The sequence below is a fragment of the Myotis myotis genome, unplaced genomic scaffold (genome assembly GCF_014108235.1).
Source record: "Myotis myotis isolate mMyoMyo1 unplaced genomic scaffold, mMyoMyo1.p scaffold_m19_p_19, whole genome shotgun sequence".
Taxonomy (NCBI): domain Eukaryota; kingdom Metazoa; phylum Chordata; class Mammalia; order Chiroptera; family Vespertilionidae; genus Myotis; species Myotis myotis.
The window spans coordinates 18,354,649-18,372,178 of NW_023416323.1; the positions used below are offsets into that span (position 1 = coordinate 18,354,649).

The 17,530-nt window shown below is 47.1% G+C and overlaps 1 protein-coding gene across 1 annotated transcript in view; it reads right to left on the bottom strand.

Moving 5' to 3' along the window:
- Positions 1-17,530, bottom strand: part of CDH13 (cadherin 13) — a 1,028,720-nt gene that overhangs the window by 78,732 nt on the left and 932,458 nt on the right. Inside the window, exon 10 of the mRNA XM_036346357.1 lies at positions 13,837-14,090. Within this exon, the coding sequence (XP_036202250.1) occupies positions 13,837-14,090 (254 nt within the window). The remainder of the gene's footprint in view (positions 1-13,836; positions 14,091-17,530) is intronic.

Sequence of the window (17,530 nt, forward strand, 5' to 3'; positions counted from 1 at the left end):
GATTCCTGCACGTTAGTTGGTGTGACCGTGGGCAAGTTCCCGAGTCTCTCTGAACCTCACTGCCCTCACCTGTGAAATGGGTTGTTGAGAATTTGAAGGTGATGACTAGTCTATGTGTAAAGCACCAAGAACGGTGTCTGGGACAAAGTAAATGCAGCCACTCTGTTGTGACCGTGAGCACAGACAGAGAGGCTGACGTCCCGGCCATGGCAGGGAAGGGGGCTGGAGGAGGAGGCGCATGCTGATGCAGAAGACAAGTTGGTGGACGAGCCAGGCCCTCCCAGGGCAGATCAGCTCGTGGCTGAGTGTCCTCTCCCCGCTGGGGCCCAAGGAAGCAGCCCCTCGGAGACGCTGGATCTGCCGTGTGGGGTCTGGCTGCCCAGCTCGGAGTAGGTGTTGCAGTGCATGTGCTGGTCCAGTGTCTCAGGCTCAGCCCTCGTGGAGATCGTGCCAGGCAGGGCCCCTCCTGGCAGCCTTAGTGTGTCCCAGGGCTCCACCACGAGCCTCCTTTCTCTTCTATCTTCACTCACCTCTTTGGCCATCTCAAAGGCTCAGGGACATAAATTCCATCTGAATGTGGGTGACGCCCAGACTTTTATCTCTAGCTCAGATCCCTGCTGTCCAGGTCACCTGCTCCCTCTCTCTGTCCCAAACTGTGCACTATCAAAACCGCGTTCCTGATATTCCCCCTCCCACTGTGTCACTTTGCTAGCGAGCCTGCCTTTCTCATACCTGGGCCACCCTCTTCTTCCAGGGGTTAGAGAACAAAGCCTTGAGTCAACCTTTACTACCCTCCCCCTCACCGCCCCCCCCCCCCCCCGCTTACATACACACACACACCCCACAGTTGGTTAGAAATCCCTGTTGCCATTACTTTCAAACATACCCAGCATCTGCCTGCTTCTCACTGCTTGCCCTGCTCCCACTCAAGTCCAAATCCACAGCACCTTTGCCTGTTGTCTCCCTTCCTCTTAACCCTTCCCGCCTACTCTCTTCTAAAACCACCAGAGTATGTAATTTCAATCTTCTTCAGAGTAAAAGCCTTACCCCTATGCACCTCTGACCTCATCTCCCTCTTCCTCCCTCCCCCCTAACTCACTCTGCCCCAGGCGCACTAAGACACCCCCCCCCCCCCCCAGATCTCACACCCTGCATGCCCTGCCTCAAGGCCTTTGCACTTGTTATTTCTTCTGATTGGAGGATTCTTCCTAGATGCCTGCATGGCTCACCCGCTACTTCCTTCAGTTCTTTACTGAAATGTCATGTCATCAGCAAGGCCTTCCCTGGCCCCTATCTACAGTTACAGACCCTCATTTCTTCCTCTGCTTTATTTTTATTTTTTTCTTTATTTTCTCTCTCCCCCACTGGAACATAACCTCCACGACGACAGATGTCTGTAACTGTCTTTGCTGCTGCTATATGCCCAATGCCTACAACAGGGCCCAGCATGTGATAGGTGTTTATCAAACATTTGTGGAATGAATGAATGACTCAGTGATTGAAGAAGTGGTCCATTTCACATGCGCAGCCCTCACAGAGGGATCCAAGATGTTTAAAGACAGCTATAGAAGGTCTGAGCTTACGTGAGGCTCTGCCAATGCGGCTAGAATATACAAGAAAACCCCTGAATTAAACATATGTAGGAGAACAGTAGTTTACAGTCTCATCACTTGAAAACACAAGCTTTGAGATTCCTTTGAAAAGCAAGCTGGGAGCAGATGATGAAACGCAGTTCTTGAATTAGTTACATGACTCACTGACTACGGTTTCATCAGCTTCATTGCCTGTGCTAGCGCTAAAGCCGTGATGAGCCCTTCATGAGCCCGGAGGTGAGTGTGTTGGCTGCCTGGCGTTGGTGATTGACAGATAAACTGAGATAATAAACTAATCAGTGATTTTCCCCATCCGACTGACTTCTACTACAACCCTGAAATGTGTGGCTTTCTCAATCAATGCTATATTGGTTGCTTCTGTAGCAACCTTCCTCTATTTCAAATGCTTTCATTAAAATTTAAAAAACCAGCTAAGCAGATTTAACAGTTTGGAAAACATTGGGCAAGAAAAAATATTAACATTTGTCACTATTTTCTGTACTGGTTCTGAGAATTACTGTCTCAAGCAGACAAGAATGGCCACCATAATTATATTCAAATGTAACCAATTTGAAACCATGCTTTCAATAATGAAAGTCTGGCCTATGGCAAAGTTATAACAACATATGTAGTCGAATGTTAAAACGGTGGTTGATTGTAAAATAATCTTTCAACGGTTTATCCAAATGGATTTGGTTTTATATTAACCAAATCCAACCTCTAATTGAGGTTAATAATGAAAATCTTTTGTCTCTGGATCATTATAAAAGTCAGAGTTCTTTTTTTAGCTACTGAAGATATTAAATCTTTAATAATTCAGTTGTTTAATTTATTAGGCCTTGTTTCCCACTGGCTTCTTTATAACAGAAGATCTGACCACTAACAAGAAGAGCCAGCTGTGCTAATATATTTACATAAATAATTAAAAATACTACAGCAGAGCAGGCAATAAAATGTATTGTCACCATCAACTTGCAGTGAAAGAACATCATTTTAATTAAAAATTACAAAGACACAACAATAAATAATGCATTTATATTTCAAGCTCTGTGTGTGTTGACTCAAGAAAGAAATAGCTCTTTTAAAAAAACCACAACACACTCAGAAATGACCTTACCCCAAATCCCATTATTGAGGTCAGTAACCACATTTAATTAAGATGAGATGTTAATAATATATTTGAGTAGAGAGAGGCTCTTCTCTTAATTTCCCAAGGTAGAAGTGTTGTTATTTGGCCTTTAACTTCTGATTAAAATTTAAAAGGTGGGAGTCACCCCAAATTAAACTCTTAAATCTAGTTTTAAAATCTTTTTTTTCCTTCAAAATACTTTGAAATCCTCCTCCCCCACCTCCCCTCCAAAATGGTAAGCTAATATACCTCTGTGTTTCTCAGAATTTCAGTGATGACAGAATCTGAATTTTCAAGTGAACTGATTTTTGCCATTGACTTCCAGAGGTCTCAGAAGAGACAGAATCAAATGCCCCATAGCCGGCCAGTGATTTTTGCTCAATTTCCCATCATTTTTTGTGATTTCCTTCAAATGGGCCCCAATATTAGATTACACAAGGTGTTACAGAAACGGGCTTGATGACTCACAGGAAGACTAGCAAGAAACGAAGTTGGGCATTTTCACAGATCTTTTGAGACTGAATTTTCATCACCACACATTGCAATCTGTACCAGTTTGAGCCCATGAATAAATTCTACCCCAGAGTCAAAAAGCCTCCATGTCCAAGGAGGAGGAATGGGAAATGACTTTAAAACCCTGGACGAAATCAGGACAAGGGAGGCTGTAGTTTTCAGAGATGAGGATCTAATTTGGATCTGATTCAGATAGTCTGCGTTCAAAGAATAGGCTCAAATTGGATCAAGACTTTGGAGGAAGAGTGGCTGATGGATGTGGCTCTTTAATGTAACTTTCATAATGTGTCAAGTCCAGTGAGAGGCCATCTGTCCTGCTCAGGCCTCCCTCCTCGAATTGGCTTTAAAACAGGGGCATATGCAAGTGATTTCATGGATGGTAGGCATTAGTCAATGTTTGAAGATGAAAAATAATAGTGATCACAATAAACTATGTCTATTTATGCAGGGGCCAGCTGCCATTAATCCGCACCTCACCTATTTACTGGGCTTCCATATGCCAGGCCCAGTGTTGGCCTTGGGCCCTTTGAAGACCTTTTGAGCCTCTAAGAATTTTCTCGGTTTCTGGGGTCTCATCCGAAGTCATATCAAACATACTGAAATATACCCACATTGCAAATGCGTTTGTTTCCTATAAAATTTTTAAAAAATTTTGCTTTTGGAATTATTTGGCTACGAGGAATATTTCATTAATAATTCCCTATGATTTCTCTAGCACATACTCAGACATTCTTGCAATGCAAGCTCTACAAATGGTTTGTAAATGTAAAGACATTTTCACAAATGTTAAATTTAATGTGCCACGGTTGTCATGGTGCTATGGACAGTTGATATTTATTCATTTCAGTTTTGCGGTTTTCAAATTTTGGAGACAATAGATTATGTGGTTCCAGTCCCTGACAGTACGGTAGGCCCCTGGAGAGTCTGAAGGTTTCGGACCTGGGCCTAAAGTGCTTACTCAATTAAATAGTGCTGATAAGGCTCTGTGCTTTGTCAAGGAAGGTGATAAACATGATTGTTACTCTCACAGAGCCTGAAATTTATGAGGAAGATGGACAATTAAGTCAGGAATAACAGTAAAGTGTTATGAAGGGTTATACTAGAGGTTCAGACGGCCCTGGGACACAGTCTGAAGGTCAGGGTATCCTACCTGTGGAGGTCATGCCTAGTCCTGTGGAAGTTATGCCTAATCTGACGCTGGGAGGATATGCAGCGGTGGGACTAGTGATGGCCGAGGAAGCACCAGGCATTCTCCTCGCGGCCTCTGCACACCTTACCCGCATGTTTTCCTTCTGGAAACGGAGGCTCATAGAGGTTACTCTTTCCTCATCAGCAAAAAGGGAGACTGAGAACTTCTCATTCGTAGAATGTTGTGAAAATTAAATGACTTTGGAGATAGTGCTTTGGCAACTTGTATATAAAACTGGTAGGCATTTTAGTCACAGTGGTAGCGACATTATTATCACCGTTCTCAAAGTACGTCTCCGGGGGTTGTGGACATCTTTGTCTAGTTTGGTCTAGATTGTAGGGCGCGGCTATAGGGTTAAGCCTCCGACTGATCTGTTGGCAAAGCCATAAACAAGTCCCAGCTTAGAGGGCATAGTCCTCTTAGCATAATTAGGCTTGCTCCCTAGATCTTATCCGGGAAGCTAATGGGCTGAGGAAGATGTAGCAAGTGCTGCCAAAACAAGTGAAACTCACAAGAACATTGTAACTATGGTGACTACTACCTTGTTTACCTCTGGCTATAAAATAAAGGCTCAGCTTGCCTCTGGATCTCTCTCTGTGGCCTCAGCCAGGCATAGGAAGATCCACCTAGACCCAGCTTATTCTCTTTGTCTTTTTTTCATCTTTCACCACCTTCCCTCAGGCTTGCGAACCCTTGGCTGACCTGGCTCGGCACACTGGAGGCAGCATTCTGCACAACGGTGTGAGGACAGGGGGATTTCTGGGGAATTCAGGAGTCTGGTGGCAAGCGAGAGCATAATGGTGCTTGGAAATGTGCAGTTTCTGTTGTGTGGCTCATTCTCCCCAGCTGAGGACCCCTGGTTCTTACTTTCCAAAGTAACAATTTATTACCTTTCCTCCCTCAGCTGCCTCTCATTCTCTCTCCTTCCTTCTTCCCTGGGAGCTTCAACATTTGCAGCACATGCTCTTTCTCTAATGACTAGAAGCTCCCTGGAAACTGTAGGCAGAGACCATTTCTTTCACCAGTGAACACACAGCACCCAGCAGTGTCAAGCCCACAGTGGGCCCTAAATAAATACCATTAAATGAATCTAGTAAATGAATGAATGCACAGCCATAATCTTCATGATTTTTTCAAGCAGTTGTTGTTAGAAAAACAAACATCTATTATTTTGATTGTGTAAAAAATCTAATGGCACAGCATGTTTTCATCTTTTAAAATTTACCTATAATTTTTTTATTACATAGAAAGGTTCAAGCTCCTTGCTCCAAGAAAGGTCTAGTTACCTCACAATATCCACTCTTCCTTTCTTCCTTAATAAAGATCTGAGCATGTCTCCCAGTATCCCTTGCAGCTAGTGTGACCATGTGACTAATTTTGGCTAATGAAATTTAAATTAAAAATGTGGCTGACTTCCAGGAAGTCTCCTTTAAAAACAGAGTCACCCTTTTCCTCCCCCTGTCCCCTTCCTGCTGCTGGAATAGGTTGGAGCCCTAGCACCATAACAAGCCACAAGGAAGGGGGCTGCAGTCTGGAAGGGAGAATTGTGAGCAAGAGGGAGCCTGGGCTCCTGACAGGTTGTGGAACAGCTATACAGGCCCTGGACTGAGGTGCCAGCTCTAGACTTACTTTATGTGAGAAAAAAATAAACTTCTCTGAGCCGCCATCATTTTGAATGCTCCTGTTATATTTAGCCAAACTCAATCCTCACAGATACAGTGCTGCTCAACACACACTGCCGGGCTCCCTAGATGAATGATCCTTTCCAAAAAAATGTGGAGCAGTGACAGGCTATTTTACATGGGTAAGGCCAGTATGTTTTCCTCAACACATATCTTCTACGTTCAGTATGGAGGCCGAAGTCTCTGCTGCAGAGCCGTTTGCTACAGACCCTGGACAAGATGAGTCCTGTCTGAAAAAATGTTTGGGATAGAAACTGCTACTTGGCTGCCTCAACAGAAACCTCCTGGCTGTTAAGAGAATGAGATAAGTCCTCTTAGGCCATTCAAAATGGTTGAGCTGCCGGGTGCATCCACAAAGTAAGCAAATCAAAGATGCAAAGGTTAGTCCCTGCTACTCATGGAGAATGCTGGGCAAAGGCAGTCGGTGCATTTTCCCATAATCCTCACTGAGCTGCTCTTTCTGATAATAATTAGCCAACAAGTTCAGTTGCACCATTTGGCTCCTCATTAGAGACTATAGAGCCACAGAGAAGTGCCTGTTCCTGTCTTGTGTATGCGGAGGCCAGGCTCTATCCTGAAAGTGGGAGCGAGTTTTTTTTTTCATTGCTGAGTTGAGAGGATGGTGTGAGAACCAGCTCTGCTTTAGGACATGTCAATATTTGCATGACTTTGGAGCAGAGAATGACTTTGTAACCATGACATCAATCCAAATCATAAGGAAAATATAAATTTGACTAGAGGCCCGGTGCACGAAATTTGTGCATGAAGGGAGGGGTCCCTCAGCCCAGCCTGCACCCACTCCAATTGGGGACCCCTCGGGGGATGTCCGACTGCTGGTTTAGGCCTGGGGATTGGGCCTAAACTGGTGGTCGGACACACCTCTCACAATATAGGATTGCTGGCTCCTAACCACTCACCTGCCTGCCTGATTGCCCCCATCCTCTCTGCCTGCCTACCTGATCACCCCTAACTGCCTCTGCCTGCCTGATTGCCCCTAACTGCCCCTCCCCTGCTAGCCTGATTGAGCCCCTAACTGTTCTCCCCTACCAGCCTGATCTCACCCCCAACTGCCTCTGCCTGCCTGATCACCCCTAACTGCCTTCCCTTGCCGGCCTGATCTCGCCCTCCAACTGCCCTCCCCTGCTATCCTGATCTCTCCCCCAACTGCCCTCCCCTGCCAGCCTGGTTGCCCCCAACTGCCCTCCCCTGCTAGCCTGATCTCCCTCCCAACGGCCCTCACCTGCTGGCCTGATCTCGCCCCCAACTGCCCTTCCCTGCTGGCCTGATAGCCCCTAACTGCCTCTGCCTGCCTGATCACCCCTAACTGTCCTCCCCTGCAGGTTTGATCTCACCCCCAACTACCCTCCTCTGTTGGCCAATTTGGTTCTGATTGGTTAGTTTCTATGCCAGTCAGCAACAAAAGCTCTGTCTCCTGGGCAGCCATTGGCTCCTCACAGTTGACCCAGATTTGGTTCTGATTGGTCAGTTTCTATGCCAGTCAGTGTCTTTGGGCCTATCAACGGGGCCTGATCAGAAGGTGGGGCTGATCAGTAGCCCAGGTGGAGGCCTGGAGAGAAATGGAGGCATGGCTGTTGGCCAGGCTGGGAGAGAAAGAGAGGCAAGTTCTGACCAATGGCTGCCACAGAGGCTATGGATCAGACCCTGCCTCTCTCTCTGCAGGCCTCTCTCTGGGCCTGATCCGCAGCCCCCTAGGCAGTCAGTGCTGGGTCTGGGTGGCACAGTGGCCCATGGTAACCCAGCACTGACTTCCAGTCTGGTGGAGCCTTGGTCGTTCAACCCTGGCTCTTTATTATATAGATTGTCTAGGTATAGAAAAACAAAGAATTCTTTATACAACAAAAAGTGTTAATATTAATACTTTTGCTCAAGTAAAGTATTTTCAGAAAATTCTTCAGAAAATTAATGATGCATTAAACAATTAAGCTACAAGCATGCCCATTGACCTTTTTCTTAAATAACTGCAACAGTTGAAATTAAATCTATAATGGTAAGGGAGTGAATAAATTAATGAGTATATCCATGTAATAGAATAATATTATTCAGTGATTAAAATAATAACTATTTCTTGACATAGAAAGCTGTCCACCATGTAATGGGAAGTAAAAATAGCAGGTTCCAAAACAGGATGGATGATGGGAGCCAATTTTGGTAATAAATGAGAAGCACTCAGACATGACTGAAGGAGATATACCCACGTTGTTAAAGAGGGATGCATTTCCTTGGGTGGAATAATTACAGATTTGTATTATCTTTTTTATTCTTAACTGCCTTTTCACAAGTTTCCTCCATGAACTATATTAACTTTATAATAAGGATAAGAAGATACAAGTTATGAAAAAAAGAATTTCATCTGTCACTAGACCATGGCTGTCCGTTTTGATTTGACTAAGAGCACAGCATGATCGGCTTTGTAACACGTTTTAATAACTCAGGCTTTTTAGAAGAATAGTCACTCTGATGCCTGGACGCCTCCTGTCTTTGGAGTTACAGGCTTCTTAGAGATCAAGGCGCCTTCTGCTGATTTTCATGTTCCCTGGTGAGATAAAAGAGTGCATAACAGGGCCAGCCAGTGGAATTGTTGTGCCTGAGATGTGCTTTTCATCACAAAAGACAGGACGTGGGCCTGGACCAGGGGTTAGTTAGAAGTAATTTCCTAAGTTTTGTGGGGGCTGGGGATGGAGAAGAGGTTTCTCATTTTAGACCAGAATCAGGCTGTTAGGAGCCTGGGCAGGTAGAGAATGTCCAACTGTGCTAAAAAGCCCTGCTTGTCTGGTTAGTCATTTGAGATAAAAAGGGTTATTGAAGCTGAGTCACAGAACATCTTGGAATGAGATAGAGATAGAGATAGAGAGACAGAGAAATAAGTAGAGATAGGGAGCGGGGCGAAGACAGAGACAGAAAGAACGAAGGAGGACAGAGGAGAGAGGAGACGTATAGAAGGAGAGGAGGCAGCAGCAGAAAGAAGAGGAAAGGACTGGGAGGAGGGAAGGAGAGAGGAAGAGAGAACCAGAGACAGAGGAGAACAGATAGCCAAAAGACAGAAAGAAAGATGGACATACATGGAGGAGAAGATGCAAATAGAGACAGAGAGGGAGGGAGGAAGAAAGGGCAGAGGGAGACAGAGATACAGAGAAGGAGACAAAAGAAATGGAGAGAGAGCAAAGGATATACCCAGAGAAACAGGCACCAACGGAGAGAGACACTGAGAAGGATGTGTGGACATAGAGTTACAAACAGACAGCCACAGCCACAGTGACCTGCGTGACCGCAGAGCCCCATGCGTGCTACTGCTTAGAGTCCAGCCCATTAGGGGCAGATGGCGGGACAGCATCTTTTGTGTGTGTTTTTGTCAGCTAAGCTCAGAGCTCTCTTTAAGATAACAATGAGTTCTCAGTGTAAATTTCTTCCCTCTTTCAATGCCTGCTCCCTGAAGAATCATTAATTAAGCAACAATAAGAACACCACGCACAAGGCCATCTTGTCTTTCTGAGAATCCCAGGGAGCCCAGTGCAGATTATTAGAAAACTGTGTCCCAGCCTGGCCCCTCCCTGCAGCCCTGCTCACCCTCCACACATGCGGTCCCCCAGGGACACTGCTTCTCAGCGCACAGGATCAAAGACTGCAAATAATTAATGAGCCTTTTCTCCCAGAAGAGTTCTGTGACAATAGCTCAACCTGTCAGTGATGTTATCCCTGCTTTTGATGAGCTCAGAACCTGCACAGGGAGGGGAGCGGAGAGGGAAGGGGGAGGAAAAAGAGAAGGGAGGGGAAGGTCTAGTCAGTGCCAAGCTGAGAGAGAAAGTGTCAGTTCCAGCAACTCTGGATCCCAGCAGGAGGGAATGTGTCTGGAGAGTCAGGCCAGAGAGAGAAATGTGCCACACACACCCATATACACACAGGCGCGTGCACACACACACACTTACTTTGCTTCAAGGCTGCAAAAGGATTTGTCCAGAAGCTGCTCAGCCAGACCAATTTGTAAATGCTAGAACTCTTAGGCATACCAGCTGCAGAAAAACACCCCAGCTATATATTCTGGGAGGATTCACAAACTTGAACTTGGTCACACTGCCTCTCCATGGTTCCTGGTGACTTAGCATCCATTCCCATCACATTCCTTTGGGAACCACCATTCCAGGCCATCGTGGTTAGAGGCTGGGGTCCGTGGTGGGCTCACGTACAGGACTTGCCCATGGGCATTCCATCCTCCTGCTATTCTGTTTGGTTCAGTGAGATCCAGGCCCGGCCCCTGGGCTGGTACTACTGACTGGGAAGGGTCTCCTTCTGCTGGAAGGAACTGGGAACTGCATTGTTGGCAGTCTCATCCCTCCACAGCCACACAGATATGCCTGAAGATGAAGCCAGCCCAGGGAAGAGCAGATCCAAGAGGCAGAGAAAGAATATATTCTGAGCACCTGAATTCTCACACTAATACCCTAGTAGTCCCCATAGACTTTTCAATTACATGGACCAGTACATGCGTTCCAGGCATAAGTCACTCTGAGATGGGTCCCGGCAACTCGGGGCCTGACTGAGGGTCACACCTGTGATGACCAACTGCAAAAACATGAAGCTCTTCAGAGCTTTCTACATCCCTGCTTTTTACCACAATTCTCACCTCAAATAATTTACAAATTGTTTCTCTGACCTTTTCTCACACAGTGGGTGCCACTGACATTCTACCCAGGGTAGAATGGGGAACCCTTGTACCCCAGTTCCAGTAACTGAGTCATTGTTCTCCACGTCTCAAATCTTGCCCTTGATGTCCATCAATGTCTTGGCTCCCGCCAATCACCCCACCCTCTCCAGGCTGGAAGCTGGTCCCTGACTCAGCTTGCTGGGACTACTCTCCATGCCCTGTTGCTGAACTCCAAGCACCATACTTCATTGCCACACAGGGTTTCCTCCCCGTTCCCAACCAGCTGCCCTTGCTGGGAACATCATCTCTACTCACTGACAAGGTGCCCTGAGTCAGGAGGCTCTTGACTACAGGTCAGGCAAAGCAGGCTTGCCCTGGGTATGTGAACCAGGGGTCAAGTGACCCTGAAGACTGGTTGGAGGTGGTTCATTCTCCTGTGAGATCCTGACAGTCAGCCCGTACTTCCCATTGCTTGGAGACCCAACAATGCCCCAGGCAATGGAGGGCCTGGTTCTAAACGTATTCTTCAGTTCTATAAACTACCTATGGAAGCTTCCAAGTTCTCCCTTTGCCTAAGTCAGCCAAAGCTGGTCTTAAACAGCCCCAGCAGACCCACCTGTCCCACTGTCTGTCCCACCTTAGTGGGACCTCCTCTCCCAGACACAGGCATCTGTCCTTTCCCATCACATTAACACTTTCATCCCAATTATGCAGCAATGGCAGAGCCCAAGGTTTAGCAATATCAACCCCATTTAAAATCATCTTCTCTCTTTTCCACCTCTTATTGTTGAAGTCCAAATTATCCAAAATTTATAAAGAACTTATACAACTCAACACCATAAAACCCCAAACAATCCAATTAAAAAATGGGCAAAGGATCTATCTGAATAGGTACTTCTCCAAAGAAGACATACAAATGGCCAAGAGACATATGAAAAGATGCTCATCATCACTAATCATCAGAGAAATGCAAAATAAAACCCACGTGAGATGTCACCTCACACCTGCCAGAATGGCTACCATCAATAAATCAACAAGCAACAGGTGCTGGTGAAGATGTGGAGAAAAGGGAGCCCCCGTGCACTGTTGGTAGGAATGCAGATTGGTGCAGCCCCTGTGGAAAGCAGTATAAAGTTTCCTCAAAAAAATAAAAAAATGAAACTGCCTTATAACCCAGCAATTCCACCTCTGGAAATATATATGAAGAAACCCCAAAACACTAATTTGAAACAATATATGCAGCATTATTTACAATAGCCAAGATTTGGAAGCAGTCCAGGTCCCCATCAGTAGATGAATAGATAAAAAAGCTATAATACATTTATACAATGGAACACCACTCAGCCGTAAAAAAGAAGGAAATCTTACCTTTTTTCAGTATCATGGATGGACCTGGACAGTATTATGCTAAGTGAAATGAGCCAGTCAGAGAAAGACAAACACCATGTGATTTCACTTATATGTGGAATCTAATGAACAAAGTAAACAAACAAACAAAATAGAAACAGACTCATAGATACAGAAAACTGACGGACAGCTGTCAGAAGGGAGGCGTGGTTGGGGGCCTGTCTGAAAAAGGTGAAGGGATTAAGCAAGAAAAACAAAAACAAAAAAACCCCTCACAGACACAAACAGTATGATGATTACAAGAGGGAAAGGGCGTGGGGAGGTAGGAGAGGGTAAAGGGGTATAAAGGGTGATGGAAGGAGGCCATTTTGGATGGGGAACACACCATACAATAGGTATATGATGTGTTATAGAATTGTACACTTGAGCCGAAACCGGTTTGGCTCAGTGGATAGAGCGTTGGCCTGCGGACTGAGGGGTCCCATGTTCGATTCCGGTCAAGGGCATGTACCTGGGTTGCGGGCACATCCCCAGTGGGGGATGTGCGGGAGGCAGCTGATCGATGTTTCTCTCCCATCGATGTTTCTAACTCTCTATCCCTCTCCCTTCCTCTCTGTAAAAAATCAATAAAATATATATATAAAAAAAAAAAATTGTACACTTGAAACCTATATAATTTTATTAACCAATGTCACCCCAATAAGTTACAACAAAAAAAGTCTAACTCCCCTTTAGGGAAAGAAAAATAATTTCCCTGCTTGTCTGCCAGCTTGCTCCACAGTTAAGGGGCTGATGTGGAGACCGTGGCACACTCTCAGGTGTTTCAAATCAGGAAAATAAGACACATGTTTATTAAAAGTGTGTCTAATACTTGATTATCTGTCCCTCAGATGAGAAGATTAGATTTTGGAAGAGAAAGATTAATAACTTCCAGAGATAAGCGTGCACTTGGACCTGCATGCCGATTGTTTGCTATGAAACAATGTGCCAATGAGGCATCTTGTCTTCGCTCGCGTTAGATTCACTGTGGATAATGATCATTTAATTAAATCTCGTTATGAAAATTCCTTCTTTCTAAGCACTTTTTGAAGACCTTTTTTTTTTGCCTGCCATCCATCAGTGGAAAACCCAACCCGACAGTCCATTTCTAAATACCAGGCAGTGTCTGCCCCTCACCCTCTGACAGTTCAGTCCATAGAACCCAGGAGAGCACAGACTTTGCAGATTGTCCTGTTTAATCCAGATTTCTCTGCTACTAGGCTGGGCAGCCTTGAACAAGTTACCGAACCTCTCTGAATTCATAAGACCCTCATCTGTACATGGAGTTAGCCAATGCCTTTCTCATAAAGTTGTGGTAACAATAAAGTAGGTCAAGTGTCTGAGATTCACGGGGCCATGTATGGTGGCTCCTTTCTCTCTCCCTTCGGGGACTGTGCTTGGCACTGGCAAACACCTCTGGTCATTTGGGAACACAGCCCTGAAGCCACTCACCTCCCGGGCTGGTTCGCTGCTGGGAATCAGGTGGCAGGCAGTGTACCCACTTAGCAAGCCTTGTCCCCGGTGCCTTCAGCTGCCAACTCTTATGACACGTACCTCCCACTCACCCACATCATTAACAAGCTTAATTTAATGGTGGTTTGCTCCTGACAACCAGCCCTTGGGAGCAGAGAAGGAAAGCAATTGGCGCCTGCCTCCCGTCTCTGGTTACGGAGCCGCTCACCCACCTGATGGTTTGATGCTGCAGGGAATCGGGGTCCGTGGCGTTCACTGTCAGCAGCACGCTGCCCACGGAGATGTTCTCCTGCCTAGTCACCATCATGGGGTCGGGGTAAAAAACCGGGCCCTCGTTGACATCCAGGACAGTAATGTGGACGGTGGCTGTGGAGCTGGGGCCGTAGGACACATCAGGTACCAGCGGGTCCTCGTTTTCCACTTTGATCAGCAGGGTGTGAAAGGCCGAAATCTCATAGTCCAGAGGCTGGAATGAGAGAGAGGGACTGAGCGTGTGCGTGTGCACATGTGGGCCACAAAGGGCAGACGCTTTTGCATAAAGTCCCCTTGACATCCCTCAAGGGAAGGTAGATGTTCAGGGACAGAGCCAGGTTTTGTGGGCTAAGTTTTATGCAATTTGGGATCCTCTTTAAGAACAAGAATATGAAACATACACATGTGAAGTTAGGTATCAACATTGTTATTCTTTTTAGATTGAGAAAGAAATGACAACACGTTACTCATGTAATGAGCCTCAGAGACCTGGGGCCTCCCTTCTGAGATCCCTTTAGGAGACTCACTGGCAACACTGACATGAAAAGGCTTCCCACCTGTAACCTGTAACACTCTGCAACTCTGACACTCCTGGGGGCTCAGGAGGATGAGGGGCCCTGAAGCCTAAGCTTCATGAGATTCATGGTAGCCCTGTCTGTCACCAGGGAGATCCAATGGGAAAGGCAGACCGAGGCTCCATTTTTAATGTGTCCTACTCACTCGCCACATGGTCTAAGGTCTGGGGTCTCTACAGCATTTCACGTAGAGGGTCTCCTCGCACAGGGCGCATTTCCCCCAGGGTGTCGAAGAGGGAAAAGAATTTGAGAGGCTGAGACACCTGGGGTTAAGCCGCTGTGCCCTTTCCCACCTGAGGGCATGAAAATATGTGGGGCGTTTTCAATCGTCACCATGGCTCGGGGCTCTCGGGACATACATTGGGCAGGGGCAGTGATAACAGATAACACAGTGGTGATAACACAGTGGTGGCCTGTCCTGTGCTCAGGGCCAATGAGCAGCCATGAGACAATAAACCGCCTGCCCTAGCAGGTGGTGCTTCTACACGTGATGTGATGCAACCCAGTCCTCTGCCCCCTTGGGCTGTCACTCACGCTGAAGCGATGGTTTAAGGTGAGAGGGCCAGGGTCAAGTCCTGGCCCTGATGTTAATAACTATAGGACTTATGGGACCACAGACACGTCACTGCACCTCCCGAGTCTCAGCTCTCCCTTCAATGAAGTCCCAGTGCAAAGCACTGCTGTAAAGATGGGGGCAGATGACACATGTCAGACATTTCACGCAGAGCTTGGTCTAGAGTCAGATGTCATAACAAGCTGTGAAGATGGTGAGAAAGAAGAGTGTGGAATTGAAACAGCTGGGCAGCCACTGCCCTCCCGCCTGGCTTCACATGGGTGTTCCCAGGCCCTCATTCCCTAAGCAGAATGCTGGCTGCAGAGTAACCGAGATGTGAACCATGGCACCGAGAGAGGGGAGCAGAGAAAGTGAGCCACGCAGTGACCGCCTGGCTTTACAGAGAGCGAAACCTCTCTTGTGTTCACTTCCAATTGCATAACGTGGAGGCAACAGTTCCCTTTGTGTGATGCCTGTGGCCTGCCCACCCGGAGCTGGCAAACTGCTGGGTCTCTGCTCCAGTCCCCTCCAAGGCCACCCTGGGTCATGCTGGGATAAGAAGCCCTTTGTTTTCTTGGGACTCTGACCTTATTGAAAGGCTGTGTCTGCTGCAGGGTCTGTGTTGGGGATGGGAGGAAGTTGAAAACACAATAAAGCTACAGAGATTCAATTCAATGAATGTTTCATCAAGTGTCAGGAGAGGGTGTGGACCACTGTCCTGGAGGACTTAAAGGCTTGGAAGAGCTGGGCCCACATGGGAAGGGTGAAGGAGCTGGGGTTTGTTGTCTGGAAGACGGAGGATTTGGAAGTGATCCAACGAGACTTTAAGTCTGACGGGTTTGGGGATCAAGGATGCCTGCTTACTGATGCTTCCTTCTCCTCTGAGGACAAAAGACAAAACAGACTTCAGACACGGGTGGATTATATTCGGCTGAAAGAGTAGCTGACATTTTGAAGTAGGTTTACAAAGCAACTAAGGGTGTTTCTGACCAGAAGGATTTAAAGAGGACACCAGTGCTCATTTGCTAGGACCAGTCGGAGTTGGTCCTGTAGGGAGGCAGGACTCCCCCGCAAACCACACAATCCTGAGACTTCTCTAGCTCTTCAGGGCGCTGCCTGCTGCTGGTCAGGGCAGCGCTACTTGGGGCTGGCGGCCCCATGGCCATGCCCACATCCCTTTTCCCTTACCCACCTTCCTAATGAGAGGATAGGGGCACACGAGAGCTAGTTCTCTCTTCTCTTCTCTTCTCTTCTCTTCTCTTCTCTTCTCTTCTCTTCTCTTCTCTTCTCTTCTCTTCTCTTCTCTTCTCTTCTCTTCTTTCTCTCTCTCTCTCTCTCTTCTGGCTGCTTCCTTGCTTCCTGTCTTGCATCACAGCACAGGGAAGATGTGATGCCTGGGCCTTTGAGCCATTTTCTGTCCTCGAGGAAAAAGCCAGAACATCTGCATTGTCCCTACTGGCTCTCTGACACCTTGAGTTGCCTAGAGCCCCTCCCTTAGTTTAGTTATGGAGACAATTAGATTTTCTGTATTACTGAAGCCACTATCAGCCTGCGTTCTGTGATTGCAGCTGAAAGCATCCCTGGTTGCTAGCAAGTGGAGAGCACGGGGGTGTGGCCAGGCTGCTTCTAGAGCAGTGGTTCCCAACATGGGGCACATGGCCCACAGTGGGGCAATTTGATTTTTAAGAAGGGAAATTGGAGAATAAGTTATTAACAATGATTTTTTTTGCATTTCTTATGGTTCTAGGGGCCTCATATACAGTATATAAATACTAGAGTCCCGGTGCACGAAATTCGTGTATTGGGGGGGGAGGGGTTCTCTCAGCCCAGCATGCACGCTCTCACAATCCAGGATTCCTCGGGTAGGGTCCAGTCCTGTTGCAGCATGGCTCTGGTTCCCCGGGCCAGGGTGGAGGGACCCAGAGGCAAGTCCGATAGCAGCACGGCTCCAGTTCCTGGAGCCTATGGGCCGGGGGTAGGGACCAAGATGCCAGTCTGATGGCAGCATGGCTCTGGTTCCCTGGAGCCTGTGGGCAGGGGGAGGGGCCCAGAGGCCAGTCCGATGGCAACATGGCTCCGTTCCCAAAGCTCCTTTCTGCTGCCGCACTGCAGGCAGCCGGGGCTCAGGACAGACTCCCGCCGTGGGCCACTGGGACCTAGGACAGACTTCTGCCGTGCCGGCCGGGACCCAGGACTGACTTCTGCTGTGCCGGCTGGGACCCTAGCCTGTTGTTTGGTTGTCCATCCAGACGTTTAGGTCATGATGGACTATAGCTCTTTATATATTAAGATATATTGTGACATATTGATGCATTTCAGTTCTCTATTATATGTTTTGAAACCTTATTTGCTACTTTTTCATATCACTTCATATTATTATTACTAGAGGCCCGGTGCACAAAAATTTGTGCATGGGGGGGGGGAAGAGGGGGTCCCTCAGCCCAGACTGTGCCCTCTCGCAGTCTGGGACCCCTCGGGAGATAATGACCTGCTGGCTTAGGCCTGTTCCCGGGTGGTAGAGGGCAG